This window comes from Mauremys reevesii, linkage group 1 (assembly GCF_016161935.1).
Source record: "Mauremys reevesii isolate NIE-2019 linkage group 1, ASM1616193v1, whole genome shotgun sequence".
NCBI classification, from domain to species: Eukaryota; Metazoa; Chordata; order Testudines; family Geoemydidae; genus Mauremys; species Mauremys reevesii.
The window spans coordinates 127,792,259-127,811,051 of record NC_052623.1 but is presented as its reverse complement, the minus strand read 5'-3'; the positions used below and the strand labels follow the sequence as shown (position 1 = coordinate 127,811,051).

The following is an 18,793-nucleotide window of genomic DNA, read 5'->3' as shown; positions in this document are numbered from 1 at the left end:
AACCAGACAGTCTCTATGTAAAAGAATAAATGGATACAAATCAGACGTCAAGAATTATAACATTCAAAAACCAGTTGGAGAACACTTCAGTCTCCCTGGCCACTCGATTACAGACCTAAAAAGACTATTACAACAAAAAAACTTCAAAAACAGACTCCAACGAGAGACTGCTGAATTGGAATTAATTTGCAAATTGGACACCATTAAATTAGGTTTGAATAAAGACTGGGAGTGGATGGGCCATTGCACAAAGTAAAACTATTTCCCCATGCTGCTGCCGTGTCTGTACTATAGAGAAGCCCCGAGCCCTTTATATTTAAACTATTACCTTCAAGCATCTTTGATTTCCCTCTTTCACTCTAAGTTCCCTAATTGAATACTTTATTAACTGTCTAGCATTTACTCAGGGGCGGCTCTAGGTATTTTGCCGCCCCAAGCATGGCAGGTAGGCTGCCTTCGGCGGCTTGCCTGCAGGAGGTCCCTGGTCCCAAGGATTCAGCGGCAGCCTGCAGGAGGCAGGGCCGGCTCCAGACCCCAGCGTGCCAAGCAGGCGCGTGGGGCGGCATTGTCGGGGCAGGGCGGCATTTGGCTCCGGCAGACCTTCCGTAGTCATGCCTGCGGGAGGTCCACCGGAGCCCGGGACGAGCGGTCCTGCTGCAGGCATGACTGCGGAGGGTCCCCTCTTCCCGCGGCTCCGCTTCAGCTCCAGCAGGCATGACTGCGGCGGGCGCGCTGGTCCCGCGGCTCGGACCGAGCTCCCGCAGTCATGCCTGTGGATGCTCCACCGGAGCCGCGAACCAGCGCACCCACCGCAGACACTTCTGCCCCGGCAGCGGGACCGGGGAAGGGCGGCGCACCGCGCCGCCCTGCTTGGGGCACCGTAATTTATAGAGCTGCCCCTGGCAGGAGGTCTGCCAAAGCTGCAGGACCAGCGGGCCCTCTGCAGGCATGCTGCCGAAGGCAACCTGCCTGCCGCCCTCGCGGCGACCAGCAGAGCACCCCCCATGGCTTGCCGCCCCAGGCACAAGCTTGGCGTGCTGGTGCCTGGAGCCGCCCCTGCATTTACTGACTTGCTTTACTGTTTAATAGAGATGCAAACCCCACTGACCAACTTCAATCCTGAGCTACTCCCATCAGAATCAATGAGAGCTATATCTTCTCTGATGGGGCAAGGCCAGATGGCTACAGTAAAGTAGTGAGGAACAGGTATGTTAGCCCCAGGCTAAACAAATCCCTGGTACCATGGTAACCAAATGGCAGTTGCTCCAGGTTAATCAAGACACCTGAGGCCAAAGGAAAACTATTTCCCCATGCTTATTCCTCCCTCCCCACCCCCCCGGCCAGTTCCTTATATCTCCTTGTCAATTGCTGGAAATGGGCCATTTTCATTACCACTACAAACAGTTATTTTTCTCTCCTGCTGATAATAGCTCACCTTAACTGATCACTCTCCTTATAGTGTGTATGGTAACACCCATTGTTTCATGTTCTCTGTGTGTGTATATATATCTTCCTACTGTATGCATCCGATGAAGTGGGCTTTAGCCCACAAAAGCTTATGCTCAAATAAATGTGTTAGTCTCTAAGGTGCCACAAGTACTCCTGTTCTTTTTACAAGAATTGAAGTGCCTGTGCAAACTTAATTTGGCCCCTTTGTAATATGCATTATGATACAATCTTAAATGATGGATCACTACTAGACCAGCACTAGAAGGGGATGGGACACTTTACCAGTGAGTTTCACAGACAGTTGCTGATGGCAGAAGAATGTGGAGACTCTGGGATCCTGGGTTTCATTGCAGGCTCTGGAGCTGAGTGTTCTTTACTGGACAAAGACTCTTCTGCCCATTGCCCACAAACATGACCCTTCCCCCTCTAACCTATGCGAGCCCCCCACACTGGCTGCTTATCCCAGTCCCATTCTCCTCACCTAGTCAGTCCCAGTCTCTGCTCTTCAGGCTTCTGATCCCAATCCCAGGCTTATTGTCTAGTGAGTCCTACTCTCACCCATCCAGACTCCCACTCCGAGTCTCCACCACACCCAGTCCTAGTTTTCTGCCCTGCTCCCAGATTCAGTCTTCTCCTTGCCCAACCAGTCCCAGGTCCTTGTCCTGACCCCTTGATCTGTCTCTCTCTCCCTGCAGCCTCCAGTCACCCCCCCACACACACTCACATTCCCCATCCCTGATGGTTCCCAGTTCCAGTCTTCATTCCTGTGCTTCTCATCCACGCTGTGTCCTTACTTCCCATGCTTTCTTGTCCCAGTCTCTTTGCACGGCCAGTCCCAGTTCTCTCCCTGCACTCCAACTCATTGTCAGATCTGTCTCTCCTCCCGCAACCTCTTTCTCTCTGCTCCATTAGTTCCTAGTCCCAGTCTCCTTTCATCCAGTCTCAGTTTCCTCCTCCTACTCACTTTCTTCCCCCCATCCGTGTTCCTCTCTGAGACCGAGTCTCCATGCCCAGCAAGTCCCAGTCTCCTCTCTTGTCCCAATCTACTCCCCCAGGTCTCCCTTACAATGCCTTGGGTTGGGCTCTTGTGGCCTCTGCATTTCAATCAGATGGCCTCTTCCTCCTCCACAGTGGCAGGACACCAGCAGGGGTGCACTGAGAGCACAGGAAAGGCAGATGCTCAGCTCCCAGTTCCATTGTCCAGTCCCACCCTGCCTGGAGCAGCCATAACCTCATAGCCCTGTGCTGGAGCATGCTCAGCAGCTCTGTGGGGATGGCACACATGCACAGTCTAGTCAAAATTAAGAGCTGTGAGAGGCTCAAGTATGCTCAGGGAGTTCAGAATTTAGCAAGTCTTTATTGAGCAAGTGCAAACTGTGATTTTTCAAAGGCTTTTCACCTGGTCAAATTTGGGCAGATTTTCACAGGGATTGTAAAAGGCAAATCCTGACACAAAGGACTCTGTAACCGGGTGCTGGCTTAAGAGGCACTGAACCAACCCCTGTTAGCTCAGAACCTGCTAGCATAGCTCCCATCAAGGGGAACTGGCTGGAGCTGGTAGGGTGTGGCTCATTAAAGAAGCCTGAGAGCAATCACCTGTGAGCCTGCTGAGAGGAAGGCCTATAAAGCTGGCAGGAAGAGGGAACAGGAAAGTGAGGAGTGAGGGCCTGTTGCTCCCAGCTGCTGTAAGAGCAAGCGGTTCCCTAAGGGGCTACCTGATTGGTATTGCATTGTATATACGTGGTGGTGGGAAAATACTGGGAAATAAAAGGGTACTGGTGTGTGAAAGAGTGGTCTTCTGCAAATTTGTACCACGAGCAATGAAGTACTCATCTACAGACACCCCTTGCCAAATGCCCCTGGGTGCCTCAAGTTTCCAAAGAAAACATTATTAGAATCCTTTTAATATTGAAAAACTGTATTTTTCTCTAGTCTTGTTCTGAACTATTTTGGCTAATACCTGCTATGGAAAATTTCAGCCCAAACAGTTAAAGTTTGGCAAAATTATAAGTAACCAAACACAAGGTCTTAGACGGGGAAATGTCGGGAAACCTTAATAATAGGTGGTGCTATCAGCCTTGCCTATAATATTATATGGGTTGTCATTGCACAAAGATATATTTGGAGGTGGGGATGAGTTAAATTAGTGAATCGATCATCTAGTGACCTGCACTCTTAGGGATAAAAGCTTTAAGAAGCTGTTTTCACATCCCAGGACAATGATGGCATTGTAAGCTGGGGTTTTCACCTGTTCCAGTGGACAGGAAATTGTAGTGTCTAGTTCTCTCCACTGTCTCTGTGGATCATGCTGTTGGATCCGAGTTCAGAAAAGTAATCGCTGTGTTAGGGTTAGCAATGATGTGAGAGCAAGTGTAATGCTGGAGAGAAACAAAAGGAGTCAAGAGAGTGGGCACAGAGAGTTGCAGGTGCTGAAAGACAGTTATGAGGACAAGGTTAGCAAATGAGGCAATAAAGTATGTAGCATGCAGGAATGGCTGGATCTAAAAGGACTGCATGACAGATGGGGAAGGGAAGGTGACTCGTAGCGTAGGAGAGGTTTATGTTTGTCTATTTATTATAGATTGATAAACAGAAAATAAATATTCCTAGTGAGAGTCATTCAAAAAGTTACTTACGTTAGTTTTCTTATTTCGAACGTCAATTTGATACGCAAAGCAGCGATCTCTATTTCCTTTCAAATGGCTTAGCTGGGGCCGTTTCCATCGCACTATACACTCTGCTGGGTCCTCAGAACAGTTTACAGTGATATTTAATGGAGGAGTGAGTTTTTCTAGAATAAAATAATCACTATTACATCTGATAAAGAGTCAGCTTTTGATAAAGAATCAGTTCACATTTGGAATTATATCTTTGCAACCATAAGGGCTAGAAACAGCTTTTAAATAAAGAAATATAAAAGCTTATGTTCTGGAGCACAGCTCTGAAACAAATGCAGGCCCTTCTCCCAGTGAAGAATGGTTCACTCTACTTGTAGTAAAAACGGAAATTAAATAGAAAAACATTTTCCTTACCAATTTCATATAAGTCGATGTACTCATCATAAAACTGAATCTCTGATTCGTTGCTGGACCCATTCACCAGAAAGTAAACTCTCTTTGTAATGTCTTTCACATCTTGAAAACTGCATGCGATATGTCTTCCAGGTGAATCTCTTATGTAATGTGGACACTCTTGTACATCTTCTTCCCTGCATATACCAAAATGTTTCAGTTAAACATGAGAAATGTCATCTGTCAAATGTGAATTCAAAACTTCTTTGAGCCAATGAAAACTCTTTACTTTGAGTATTGCCAGAAAATAAAATATTGGGTATCTTCTGGAGCATTCCTGCCAGCCTTCCAAGTGCAATTCATGAAGGAAAAGTTGTAAATCACACAGGAGAAGTTTTCAACAGATGTTCCATTCATGCCTGGAAAACAAGAAAAGTTACATGTGTATTTATATGTTACCAATTGGTTTTGTGAAGAAGAAGAAGAAGAAGGTGAACTAATGGTACAAGCAGGTACAACTCTGCACACAGTGGGTCAGACCCAGAGAGAATTTGAGCATCTGCAACTTCTATTGATGATTTTAGGTCCCTAAGGATTTAGGTGCCTAATTTTAGGCACTGAAGTTTGAAAACTTTTGCATTCCATTAACCATGGTGATTAAATCTAGTTGTCATAATCATTAACAATATGACTCAGTTTGTATTAGTCAGCCAGAACGAGGTTCATGTTAGCCATATACTGATTCAGGAAGACGCCTAATGTGGTCACTGTTTTATTTTGCTACGCACCATTTTAACCCTCAGTTTCTCTCTGAGACTGACATAAGAAAAGCAATTATATCACACACAGGTGTTTCTATCCTGCAATTTACTGTGCAAAAGTGGACCCTTCCTCTGCCACAATGTCACTAGCACAATTGAGGCCACAGTTTGTTACAAAATGGCATCATTGTAACAGATTTGCAAAAGCATTTGTAATAAAAAATGAAATCAATGATAACTTCTAGAATGAAATGTATTCTGACGGGTTTTTTTTCTCAAAATATTGCAGATAGACAAAGCTTTTCACAAACACTAATGCATTACCTTGAGGAATGAATCTGCCTTCTGCTGAATATAAAGTGTGGTTGTGCATGGCTTCAACTCGAAATAATGCCCCCTTATGTATAGGCTTAGCGTGGTTTATGCTAAACATGCAGGTTTTATTGTACACCTGAAAAATAACATGCATTTGTATTAATCCTTTGTTTTTCCTTCCCAGTTTTAACTGGTTCTAACTATGGGAAAAGTCCAAACATAAGTCAATTGAGACCAGTAGGATGTCTCACAGTGTGTAAAGTTAAGCACAGGTGTAAGTCTTTTCAGTGTTAAGGTCTTTGTTTGCACAGTTCCAGCTGCTTGAATTGCTACAAGGAGAGGTGCCATGGGGTGCAATCAGTAACCTCTCCTCCAGTGCCCTCCCACCTGACTCCATGGAGTTCCTTCAACAAAGAGTATAGAAGCTTTTGCAGGGATCAAATGATGGTAGCAGCAAGCTCCCTCTGGGAAGGCAAGGGTAGATCTGCATCCAGAGGATTCCCTCTGTGAATGACTTCCTGGGGAAGGTTCTGAGCCTGAATATTTAATAGTTTTCCCATGAATTTGCAAAACTATTGTATGCATTATCAAAAGTCTTCCAAAAGTTTGTTGTTGTCCCAAGAATTATAAAATGTTTGCTGTCTGTAGATTTGTGCAACAATATATGTTACAAATCAATACATCCAATTATTGAAACAATTTATATTCTGGAGCTCATCTTCACACCCAGAAAGATTAGCAATGTTGTCCTTAATTCACTACTATATTACTGCAGTTTTACATCCAACAGTTACATCAGAATAAACTAGAGTGACACAGACGGGACTCAGGACCATCATTTTTAAATGAAAAATTCTCAAACACCAAGAAATCAGCGCTACGATCCCCTTTGAGATCATAGTCTTGCAAAATGAAAATCAGTACATGAGGAAGCTGAAATGTTGAAAATGCATCCTGGTATATGGGGAAAGCAGCTCCTATTTGAATGTAGAATGGAAGCAGTCCTGACTCACAGAGATGTAAAGGTAAGGTTTTATTTGTTCTTTTTAAAAAAATGTAAACAGGAGTCTCTTGTGTTTATCATGCATTCACAACAAGAGCTATATTCCCTGTGGCCTACTCCCCATCATAAGATTTGACCTCTCCCTGGGCAGAATCAGTCTTAGAGTAACTAGCTATCTTAGGTAGTGATATGGCCCCCATCACCGTAGCATCTGATTGCCTCATAAGCTAGTGAGTGTTTCCATTTTGTAGCTGGGAACTGAGGCACAGAAAGACTAAGTTACTTGACCAAGGTCACACAGAGAGTCTGCGGCAGAGCAGAGACAAAGTTAGTGCCCTAGCCCCTGAACCATCCTTCCGCTCTGAAAGCTCTCACTGAAAGCACATTCACAGCTATAGAGTGTATGAAAGTGTGATGGGTATTTCTAAAACGACTATTTAAATCTGATATATTCTTATACAGCCACCTTCCCTTACATCCCAAAGCTCCTCTGTGGGGCCCTGTAGGATTCCAGCACTGCAGCAGGGGCAGGAGAGATCAAGGCTTGGGTAGGAATCGTGCTCCATTAGATTCTATCCGCTCTTGGCCAAATACAAGCAAGCCAAACAGAATTTGGTAATTTCCTGCAGGGGCTGTGAAGGAAAGGGTTGTGTGACAGTGGGGAAACAAGGGCCTTCTGCTTGGATACCCCTTCCCTCCAGTGGATTCTCAGGGATTCTCAGTGTATCTGAGGATCTGGCCAAATCACCAGCTACTTCTATGTGAGGGCAAACCCCACAGCCAAACAGAAAAGAGGAAATTTTGCAAATGACTCGTTCCAGACTTTCTACTCCCCTGCATGGCTTATTCCTGCATAGGGAAGCTTCACACACTAAGGTATCCAGGCAGTTCTAAACAAAACCTTTTCCTCCTTGTTCCAGGCAAACATTTCAGTAAATTCTCTGATTCTCAAAAAAAGGCTAACGCCAACAGTGCTGCTGGCCCGTCAGAGAGAGAGCAAGATGTCAAACAAATAAAGTAGCCCTCTGGCAGCCACTGTCTCCAAACAGCCCTTTATAAAAAGGTATGCTGTTATCAGGAGGACGCTTGTACTTTTTCTGTATCTACCAGATGCAGTGGATCACAAGAATTGTGCTAGGAATTTCTGTATTGGATCAGACCAGTTATCCATCTGACCCCGTCTCCTGTCTCTGAGAGTGGCCAGCAGTCAATGCTTCAAAGAAAGGTGCCCGCTAAATGAATGAGCTCTATATTATTAGAAGTCTTCTCTCCCTATAGGTTTGTATAGACTGATCAAGTCACCTCTTAATCTTCTCTTTGATAAGCTAAGTAGAGTGAGCTCACCAATGGCTCAGTTCCCCACACTGCCTCTCTTAGGTCAGTGGAAGCGCTCCTCATGAGGACGTGCACCACAGACCCAGGGAGGCTAGTGTGGACATGTAATTACTGCAGTGGCTGTAAGTCACCCAAATATAGGTCGACTTACGTTTGTAGTGTAGACATACTCTAAGTCTTTTCCAGCAAAGCAGGTTTCCCAGACCTCAGATCATTCATGTAGCTCTATCCTGAACTCTTCAATTTTCAGCATCCTTTGAAATGGTGACACCGGAACTGGACACAATATTCCAATAACAATCTCACCAATGCTGTACACAGAGCACCCTCTGCCTATTCAATATTCTCTTGCTTATATATCCAGTAATCACATTAGTGCTCTCAGAGTATGTCTACACAGCAGCTGGGAAGTTTGTCTGCCCATGCTGGAAATTATACTCACGCTACCTCTGCTCAAGCTAGCACCTAAGAATAGCAGTGGGGCTGTGGTTGTATGGACAATGGGTCCGTCTACTTGCCTGGAGACTGAGCAGGATTGTATTTGAGTGCCTAGCCCAATATGTCACCTATGCTGCCAAAGCCAGACTGCTATTCTTAGGCATTGGCACAAGCAGAGCTAGGGTGTGAATATGTACCTGCACTGGGAATTGCACCTCTCTGTTGCTGTGTAGACATACCTGTGGCACAGTGTTGCACTGGCAACTGGTTTTTAACATTAACCCAATATCCTTTTCAGAGTCACTGTTTTCTAGGATAGAGTCCCTCATTCTGTAAGTGTGACCTACATTCTGTGTTCCTAAGTGTATAACTTTGCATTATGTTGCATGAACATGCATGTTGTTCAAATGATCCCACTTCCCCCAGTCATCTAGATAACTGACCTATCCTTACTATTTACTATTCCAACAGTTTTTACCAGCATTAAATTTACATTTTTTTCCAGATCATTGATAAATATATTGAATGACATTGGACTAAGAGGTGTTTCTAGTTGGTTTCTTCAGATGATGTACCTCACTGGGAATTGAACCTGCCATAATATATGTAATAAAAGTCTCTAAGAACTCTGGAAACATATTGTCATTTTCTAGGTTTTTATGATACTACAAGTGATACATATACGTTTTGTCAATAGATGGAGTAAATAAAAGGAAAAAAAAGTACAGTTAATTATTCTGTTAATAAGTAAATAGAAAACTTACCATTTTGCATATGAAACTCTGGTCTACTTCCATACAACAGGTGTATTCAGTAAAACTGACACTGCTGTCCCAGGTCAGCTTTAGTTTTACGGGATCCAGAGTCAAGTTGGCAATGGGTGAGGATGATGAGTTTGCTGAAAGTTTTATGAATTAATATCAGAGAGGATGCAATAAGATTTTTAAAAGTTTTCAGGTGCAGAGGCTAGTATTAAGCAGGCCTGCTGTGACAACACATAGCATAACTGGATGGGCAAATGTCCAGGTGAGTGAGATGAATTAAACCCAGTCCTTTAAATTATCTCAATTAAAGCATTATACTTACACTCTGTATACAAAATGAGAGCATGCAACCTAGGAAATAACATGACGCAACAAAGCATGGAAATAAGTCCTAGAGTGGCAGCCATCCTCTTGTTCTTGGAAATAGACAGGAATGAAACCTACAAGAGAAGAAACAGATGCCAAAGCACACTTAGGTTTCTGTAAAGTGATTGATTTCTTTTAAGGACAGAATCAAAGACTGTTTTTATTAGTCACTAGAATCAGCTAAATACATCACACATATGCACCAGCAACAAGGCCCAGTAGCTAAGGCATTGTGCTGGTACTTGGGAAACTGGGGTTCAATCCCCTTCTTTGTCACTGTGACTTTGGGCTGGTTGCACCTATCTCTGCTTGGGATGTGCAGCCATGTACCCTTCTCCTGGAGTCAGGAACCTAAGCTCTTGTTTGCAAGAATGGCAGAAGTACCCTCCTAATTCTACACAACGCAGAGGTGGTGGTAGCCTTATAACCTTTAGCCCTGTGGTTAAGACACTCAAGTGGGAGACCCCAGTTCAGTCCTTCCCTCTGCCTGCTGTGGAGAAGGGATTTGACTTTGGGTTTCCCACCTCTCCTCTGACTGCCCTAATCACTGGACTGTAGAGTCAGTCACAAACTCTCTCACTCGGTGTCTATTTCATTTTTTAATTATGTAATATGAAGTGGAACAGCTTCAACAAGAGAGATTGAGAAAGCCTCACAGGAGACTATCCCAGAGCCGAGTGGTTGCGGCCTGCATCTGAGGGGTGGAAAGCCCAAGTTCAAAGCTGTTCTTTTCTAAGGGTAGAAACTGAACCAGCGTCTTCCACATCTCAGGTGAGTGTTCTAACCAGTGGACTAAAGGTTACAAGGAAGGCCACTGCTGCCTCCTTCCTCCCTCGGCTTCTCTGTATGGCTTAAAGCCTACTGGACTGGGCCCCGCAGGCGAGGTAGGTGGGACATTGCCTAGTTTCACCTGGTCTGAGGATTATGCAGGCATGAGATAGGCACTGGCTATCAGTATTGAGGCAGCGATGTGCACAGCCAGAGACAGAAATGTAGACACCTTGGGGACTTTAACAGCAGAAATTTTGGCACTGAACAATTTTAGGCACCTCCAAAGTTAGGTGGCAGCTGAGTAGTGGTTCTGAGGATTTCTGTCTGGGGTGTGGTGAGGATAAATACATTAAAGATTGTGAGGTGCTCAGATATTATGGCAACAGGGACCATCTACTTATTTCCTTTGTAAAACCTTCTGAGAGCTATTGATGAAAAGCATTTATATAAGAGTTTAGTGTTAGCATATAGGCTTGTTTGTCAGCCTGAGATAGAATTTGGGGTTTGACTTTTTGATACTCTTATATCCTATACTAATCTGTGTAAACAAAAGACAGAGACACTGTGTGTTACATCTGCCCTCAAGCAGATAGGGTGAAAGAGATAAGAGATGGAACTAAACTGTTACAGGGTATGGTGGGAGTGTAATATATGAGCATATGCTGGAAGGCTGCCTGGCTCCTCTCTCAAGCCAAGGTCAAGCAACCAGTTAGGAGGAGCAAGGGTGTGTATGTGAGCAGGCATAAAACACATTAAAAGCCAAAGAAAGGCCTGGCCTTGGCCAGAGCACAACCTCAATCCTTACACCTCCCATGGGACCAAGACCCAGACCCACGTCCCTCCAAAACAGAACATGACCATAAATTGCAAGGGGTGGGACTGTGGGCATGCATTGCAGGTATGTTTGGGCCTGCTAAGAAGAAGGAATAGGAAATAGGGAGTGGAGGTGGGGAGAGGGACATAGCAAGGTTCTGCAATGTCAGAACTGGGAAGGGGGACATGGGGAAAATGCTCTGCAGCGTCAGAGCTGGGAACGGGACACTGGGAAACAAGACTGTGGCATCAGAGTTGTGGTATATATGTTTGCTTGGAACTAACCCCAATAAACATTGCATTGCCTGTACTTGGGACTTCTGTCTTCTGCTTTCTGTCTGCATGACAAGAACCAGGGAATTGGTGACGGGAAAGCCCTCTAACATTAGGTATTATTATTCTTGATGCCATCTATTATTTCATATCCCCTCTTATTCCTTTCCTGTCTACTTGAAATATTCCTAGTCTTTTCAATCTCCTTCTATGGGAATCTTTTCATGGGTCTGATTATATTCGAATTCTTTGAATCTGTCAATTTCTTTTGAGAGAAGGTGATTGGAACTGAACACAGTTTTCCAAGTGAAGGCATATTATTGGTTTATATAAATGTATTATAATATTTTCAGTATCATTTTTTTCCCTTTACTTTTATGTCCTTACATTTGGTTTGCTTTTTTGACCATTGATGCATATTGAGCAAAGGACTATCCACAGTGGTTATAGTTAATTTTGAACTCAGAAACGAGGAGCTGAGATTATCATTATTCCTTCCAATGTGCACTATCTTGCATTTGCTGCAGTGAGCTTCATCTGCTGCCCTGAATGTCTCTAACAGTCCCATTTCCTTCCTGACCCTTCTCTCTGTCCTGATTAACCTAAAGAATTTGTTCCACTTTCAAATGTGGTCACTTCACTGTTCATCCTCTTTTCCAGAATGTTATTAAACATATTAAAGAATACTAGTCCTAGTATGGAACTGTAACTTGTCAGACAGTGTTTTCCTACTTTGTTTCTTGCCTCTTGGTTTCTGATCCAGGAATACTCAATCCTCACCTTGGACACTTTAGTTATTTTAAAAGTCTTTTGCGAGGGACTTTGTCACAGGCTTTTTGAAGGTCCAAATATATTACGCCACCTGCTTCTTCTTTATTGACATGCTGAAAACGTTACAGTAAATCAGAGCGGCATGATTTTCCTTTTTCAGAAGCTTGTCCTTTGAACCTAACATGTTCATACAGGTCTATTTTAATTCTGTTTTTTATAGCAATTTTAATCAATTTACCTGGGACTGAAGTGAGATTTCCCAATTTCTAATTCCTTATATCTCCCTTAGTACTATTTTTGAAAGAGTGGTGCCCTCTAGTATAATAGCAAATTTTAATTAGCGATTGCATATTCATTAGCCTCCCAGCCACTTGATTCTTCCTCTTGGGTGTGTGCCCTCTCATCCTGATGACTTATTGCTCCTTAGTTTATCAATTTGTTCCAGCACCATCTCTTTTTACACCTCAGTCTCTTTCAGTACCTCATCTTTATTACCTGCAAAGAGTAAATGTCCCCTCATGATCCTTTCTGGTGAAGAGTGATACAAAGAAATCATTTTGTTCTTTGCAATGTCCTTTTCCTCCTTAATTGCTCCCTTTAGTCCCTGGTAGTTGAGTGGACACAGCAATTCATTCACAGACACCCTGCTTTTGACACATTTAAATTATTTCTTATTTTTTTTAATGTCTTTACCAACTGCTATTTAAAATCAAACTTAGCCCACTTACTGCCATCTTACTTTTTACCTGTCGTAGTTTATACTACTTTCAACTGAATGACTGGTTTTCTATTTTCTACTTTCTGAAGGAAATTTGTGTGGAGAAATAAAATCTTGTAGCTTGCCATATTTTTTCTTCTTATCTACTTGCTTTCTTTTTTCTTTAGGACTATTCAGAGTTGTCTTTGTCTTTGTTAAATAAATAACCTCCATACTAGATCTAAGGATTTTCACTTTTTCACTTGTGATTTTAGGGACTTTTTGACTAGCTTCCTCTTTTGATTTCCAGCTACCAGAACAGATCCTTGGGGCCACTTGGCTGCAGCATAATTTTTTATAACATTTCTTACATAGACTCTGCCCAGTGCAAAGACAGCTAGTGGGTTATCTCTGAAAGCACCTCTTGCACTGTGAGCCCCTTAGCAGCAACCAGGCTCAGGATGCACAGAGCTATATCCCTGCAAATCCCCTGATTAAGGGTTCAGGCAAAAGGGATACTACAGCCTAACGTGGGAATCTTCCCTTTCTACACCTTCTGCAACCCACCCCTCTAAACCAATGAAGTCTTCCCTCTACATCTCTCCCAGCTGTGCTCAGGGCCACTGCATTGCCTCTGTAATCAGAGGTCCTACAAAATTCCTTTTCTTTATAAAGTTTTTCTTACCTGTGTTCACTTATTCATTTTTGATATTTGCAGATTTGCAAGAAGTGATTGCTTTAGTACAAATCAGAATTCACTACTTAAAAATCACTAGGTAATTCCCAACAAAAATTATCTGGAGTTACTCAGTATCTGTTAGAAATGACTTAGGTTTATATTACTAATCCTCAGTAAAACTATTTTCTTGTAATTAGTGATTAAATGATTCTAGGCAATCACTAGTAGATGCTAAGTAATAAGTTTGCTGGTAGTAAATATTTAGAAACAGAGTAATTTTTAACAAATATTAAACAATTCTGAGCAATTCTAAGTAACTACTGGTAAATGACAAGTAGCTATTTTGCCTGATATCCAATAAGTAATACATTTTGAGGTTTGGAGGTTTATGTTTTAATGGGGTTGCTGGGTGTAAGCTGGATTTGGATTTCAGATTTAAGTTCTGGTCCAAATTTAGTTAAAAAAAAAAAGAAAAAGAAAAAAAAGAGAGAGATAGTGAGAGAGACAAAACTTTCACTGTGTTCTCCAGACTGTTTAATTTTGAATGAGTTATTTTTGCACTTTAATAGGCGGGTAGGAGTAGATCACACCTCCATTTATCTTACAGCCTTCTTTCATCTGCTCATTATCCTGTTATCTCTCTCTTCTGACCCCTCTTCTACTCTTGCTATGGCTTTGATCCTGCAAAGATTCACACATCTGCTTAACTTCACCTGCATGAATAGTCCCAATGAAATTAAGTTCATGCTAAGACTTTAGTGCCTTGGACTCAGTGGGCCAGATCGAGAGGGAATGTATAAGAGTGTAAATAACATGTTGGCAAGTAGGTGCAAGTCTAAGTTTGTGTAACAACACAGAGCAGCCAAACATTACACCTGCTTAGACTCCCTAAGAGTCAGTTTAGACTCGCATCTAAATTTAGTTCAGAGAGGCTAATTGTGGAATACTAAACAGGAGCTCCATTATTTCACTCTTCTCGGGGGAAACTGAATTTCCTCGAAGACACCGATACTCAGACTGAGGCTTGCGAGCCACTAGTGGCTCTTTAATGTGTCTCCTGCGTCTCTCTGCAGCGTATGATATTAAAACATGATGTGACTTAATTATTAACCAGTCTAAGTTATTAACCAATCCAGATGCTTTTACTATGTTAGTAACCAATTGTATTTGATAAAATAATACTTGGTCATTCATTTTGCTGTGGTTTTTATATCTTTCTATATATTTCCCCGGACATACTGTTTAAATATGAATATATTGTACTACAGTAAATGAAACAATGAATTCACACTAGTGTGGCTCTTTTGGGTAATGTTGATCACTAATTTGGCTCCTGAATTACTGAAGTCTGAGTATCACTGTTGGAGGAGGAGAAATATTTTCTTTCTTTCTGTATCTGTTTTGCTGTTAAAGGAGATTTTCTCCTTAGAAAAACAATTATAGTACAAAGAAACAACACTAATTAATGGAATTTTTGGTCATGATGAGAAAAGTTCTTCTCTTACATAAGATTTTAATTGCTCTCAGGGGAGGTTAATCATCACAAAATCAAGGAAACGGAAATATGAGTTTTTTATTCTGTGAATTGTTTTTCTTAAGGCCTTTCTACTGTACAATTTACAGACATTTCAGGAGAAATGTGATGAAAGTGAGAATACTCTGGAAGCACCTCTTGCACTGAGACAGAAGGGTTAAAATATGTCTCTGGAACTGAGCAGGAGGTCTGAGGTGTTTGGGTCACCTAGCTGTCTGTGGTAGTATGAATGCACCATCAAGAGCTGGTTGGAATCAACACATACAAATGGAGGACCCAGAAAAGACAACAGGAACTCTAGTGTCTGAACATTAACACTGGTTCTGGCAAGCTGAACATGTGAACAAGCATGTCTGTGTCCAGAGATCAAAGATGAGATGTGATAGGAGATTGTGTTAGGACAAGGTTCACAGACACACAGAAGCAATTCAGGACTCAGAGCCCTGGCTTCAGCCAGTCTGAACTCTGTCTTACCTTTGTCTCTCTTTGCTAGACTAAGGACTTCCCAACGCTGTTTTCCAGTTGACTTTTAAAACTCATTCCATTTTAGAAAGGATGCCTGGTGTTGTTGTAAATATTTAATGAAGGACATTGATCCCCGAAGAGGGTAAAATGTCTCTCAACAGATGTCTACCTTAGTCAGACTCTCTGTTCAGAGCTCATGGTGAGAAACGGGAGGGGTGGAGCCTGAAGGTCTGGTCTCAGAGGTGTTGAGGCTGTGTGGCCTATCCTGGAGGAAAAGTGGGACTCCTTGGGGGTATGGGGCACTGAAGAGGTACTCCTAGGAGACTGCTTCAAGTCTGGGACATAGCACAGTCCCTGTAGATCCATGACAACTGGTTACAACTCTTTACAATTTTGTAGTGCAGACAGAACCATAGCCATATCCTCAAGCTATATTAGAACCTTAAACATTTCCACAGGGCACCTCGCATTTCAGGGAGAGTCATTTCATATCCACTGTTCTTCAAAGCCATGTTAAACCCAGGTTGGGACAGCCAAGATATACTGTTATTGCAGTGCAGACAGACCATTGCCAAGACCATCTCTTTTTAAACAAGTATCAGCGGTGTAGCCGTGTTAGTCTGGATCTGTAAAAGCAGCACCTTATAGACTAACAGACATTTTGGAGCATGAGCTTTCGTGGGTGAAAGCTCATGCTCCAAAACGTCTGTTAGTCTATAAGGTGCCACAAGATTCTTTTTAAACGCTGCAGAATCATTCTCATGATGTCATTATGTGGCAACAATACTGACACAGCTGCTAGGATAAGAGTTTGCCAAAGCTTCAGTACAAATCACATAGAGTGCTAGAGCTGATCATCGTGGGTCATGCCAAAATGATTTTTTTTGAAATGTCTGGGGAATCAAAAATAAATAATAATTTCAGGTTACATGAAATATTTCACTTGACCCAAAGCTGAACATTTCATTTTGACCAAATCTGCATTTTTCATCAAATAAAAGTTTTGACTGAAAAATTTCACCCAGCTCCAGTCCTGAGTCTGTTGACTCTTAGGATCTGCTGCAAAGGCCATCTGTCTACCGGGGCTTTCAGGGAGGGTATAAGGTTTGAATGGGATGGGGGTTGCGGGTGGGATATACCTTTGTATATAATTTCATTTTGTGGTATGTGGACTATGGGTTGCTCCTTGTGTGTACATACTGCCCTCTTTGAAACCTTGCATTTATATGTTACCTTCTGTGATTAACTATGGCCTGGTCTACATTAGGAAATTAGGTCAGTAGAACAACTTTGCTCAGCGGTGTGAAAAATCCATATCCAGAAGCGATGCCGTCAAACTGACCTAACCCCCAGTGTAGACAGTGCTAGACCAATAGGGGAGCATTTCCTGTTGGCGTAGGTAGACTCTTCACTGAAGTGCTACAGCGGCTCAGCAGCAGTGGTGAGCTGTGCTGCTGCAGCATTTTAAGTGTAGACAAGCCCTATTACTATTATTATTTATATGTTTTCAGTAGCACCCACAATGTGCTAAGCAAAAGGAGAACTATACTCTGAAGCAGACAAAACAAAGAGGACCAAACAGCAAGATGGAGGGTAGGGGAAGGATGTACGCCACACAAGCAGTGTGGTGAGGTGGTAATTAGCCATGTTCTGATTGGGCACTCTTGTTAAAACAAGGTTTGGGTTTTTTAAACTATTATAAAATATATCGACTTTTCCCAGGTAACTCCCAACCTTGCCACAATCAGCTGGTTAGTTTCTTGTCAGCACTACAATAGAAGTGGGTCTTCGGGAGGGACTTCAGAATGAAAAGGATCAGATAAGAAAAGGTGTTCCAGGCTTAGGGAAAGGCATAGAGGAAAATGTGGAGATGCTTGTGGGAAAAGTGTCCAAACAGGGCATCAAGACAAGTATTATTGGTAGAGTGAAAGGGACGGGGTGGATGCAGTGACATGGAAATAATAATCCAAATCTATCTCCGCTTCCCCTCAAGACGCAGGCTAAGATGGGAAAGGATCTTGGAAATGTTAGTTCTTACTAGGTGCCATCCTGCTGGAATGGATGTGTCCATTTTCCACAGATTGATTCTGGTCCGCCTTGGTGAGATTATACAATAGTCATTAACTGATTCCAATAGCCCTATATGCAACTTTCAAGTAATAAGGACTAACATTACTGTGGCCACCATCACTGGGTAACTAGCATAAGCTTGGCTTTCATATGGGAGCAAATATCGACAAACTCATTTTTATTAGGTCTTTAATGAGAGAGCGCCACCTGTGGAGAGAGAAAGGGATGGAAGACCTACTTTTAGATTCTAATTCCTAGGTCTGCCACTGACCAACTGTGCAACCTTGGGCCAGTCACTCATGCCTGTGTTACGCGTATAAAAGACTATAAAAACATAGACCTGGAAGGGACCTCCTGCATCATCAAGTCCAGTCTGCTGCTATCACAGGCAGCCCCGGCCTATACTCCCATTAATAAACTCCATTTTGAAACCAGTTAGGTTTCTTGCCCCCACTACTCTTATCAGGAGGCTGTTCCAGAACTGCTATCTTCTGATGGTTATAATTAGGTGCTGTCAAATGATTAAAAAATTAAGCATGATTAATCGCACAATTAATTGCCTGCCCTGACCCCATGCAGCTCCTGGAAGCAGCCCGTGTGGCCCCGGGGACAGGGGTTTCCCTCTCCACACTGCTCCTGCCTGCAGGCACTGCCTCTGCAGCTCCCATTAGCCGGGAAAGGGGAGCTGTGGCCAATGGGAGCTGTGGGGGTGGTGCTTGCAGCCAGGGGCAGCACATAGAGCCATGTGCCCCTCATCTTCCCCCAGGGGCTCCAGGGGCACATTGGCCCCTTCCAGGAGTGGCATGTGGCTGGGGTAAGCAGGGAGCCTGCCTTAGTGACAGCCACACTATGCCGCCAACTGGGAGCCGCCAGAGGTGAGTGCTGCACGGCAGGAGGCTGCACCCCAACCTGCAGCCCTGAGCCCCATCCCCGAGCCAGCACCCCATACCTCCTCCTGCACCCCAAGCCCCAGCCCTGAGCCCACCCTGAGTCAGCACCCTGTACCCCTTCCTGCACCCCCAACACTCTGCCCCAGCCCTGACCCCCCTCCCAGATCCAACACCCCATGTCCCTTCCTGCACCCCAACCCCCTACCTGAGCCTGGTGAAAGTGAGTGGGGGGGGGGAGCGAGTTATGGGGGGGGATGGAGTGAGCAGGGCGGGGCTTTGGGATAGGAGCAGGGCCTTGGGGAAGTGGCGGAGTAGATCCTGGGTTGCCTTTAAATTCAAAAGTCTTCTTGGGCATAAAAAGGTTGGAGACCACTGGTTTAGCATATCT

General features: G+C 43.4%; 2 protein-coding genes across 4 annotated transcripts in view; both read right to left on the bottom strand.

The window, feature by feature from the left end:
• Positions 1 to 18,793, bottom strand: part of LOC120395922 (granulocyte-macrophage colony-stimulating factor receptor subunit alpha-like) — a 29,978-nt gene that overhangs the window by 9,356 nt on the left and 1,829 nt on the right. For all 3 annotated transcript variants that reach the window (XM_039520755.1, XM_039520740.1, XM_039520748.1), the window contains exons 2-7: positions 9,399 to 9,516; positions 9,077 to 9,210; positions 5,546 to 5,672; positions 4,750 to 4,879; positions 4,482 to 4,657; positions 4,086 to 4,240 (exon numbers count right to left, since the gene is read on the bottom strand). In XM_039520755.1, coding sequence (XP_039376689.1) covers positions 4,086 to 4,240; positions 4,482 to 4,657; positions 4,750 to 4,879; positions 5,546 to 5,672; positions 9,077 to 9,210; positions 9,399 to 9,516 — 840 coding nt within the window. The remainder of the gene's footprint in view (positions 1 to 4,085; positions 4,241 to 4,481; positions 4,658 to 4,749; positions 4,880 to 5,545; positions 5,673 to 9,076; positions 9,211 to 9,398; positions 9,517 to 18,793) is intronic.
• The window catches only part of LOC120395898 (granulocyte-macrophage colony-stimulating factor receptor subunit alpha-like), a 101,032-nt gene that overhangs the window by 81,359 nt on the left and 880 nt on the right, over positions 1 to 18,793 (bottom strand). The gene's annotated exons all lie outside the window — the stretch shown is intronic.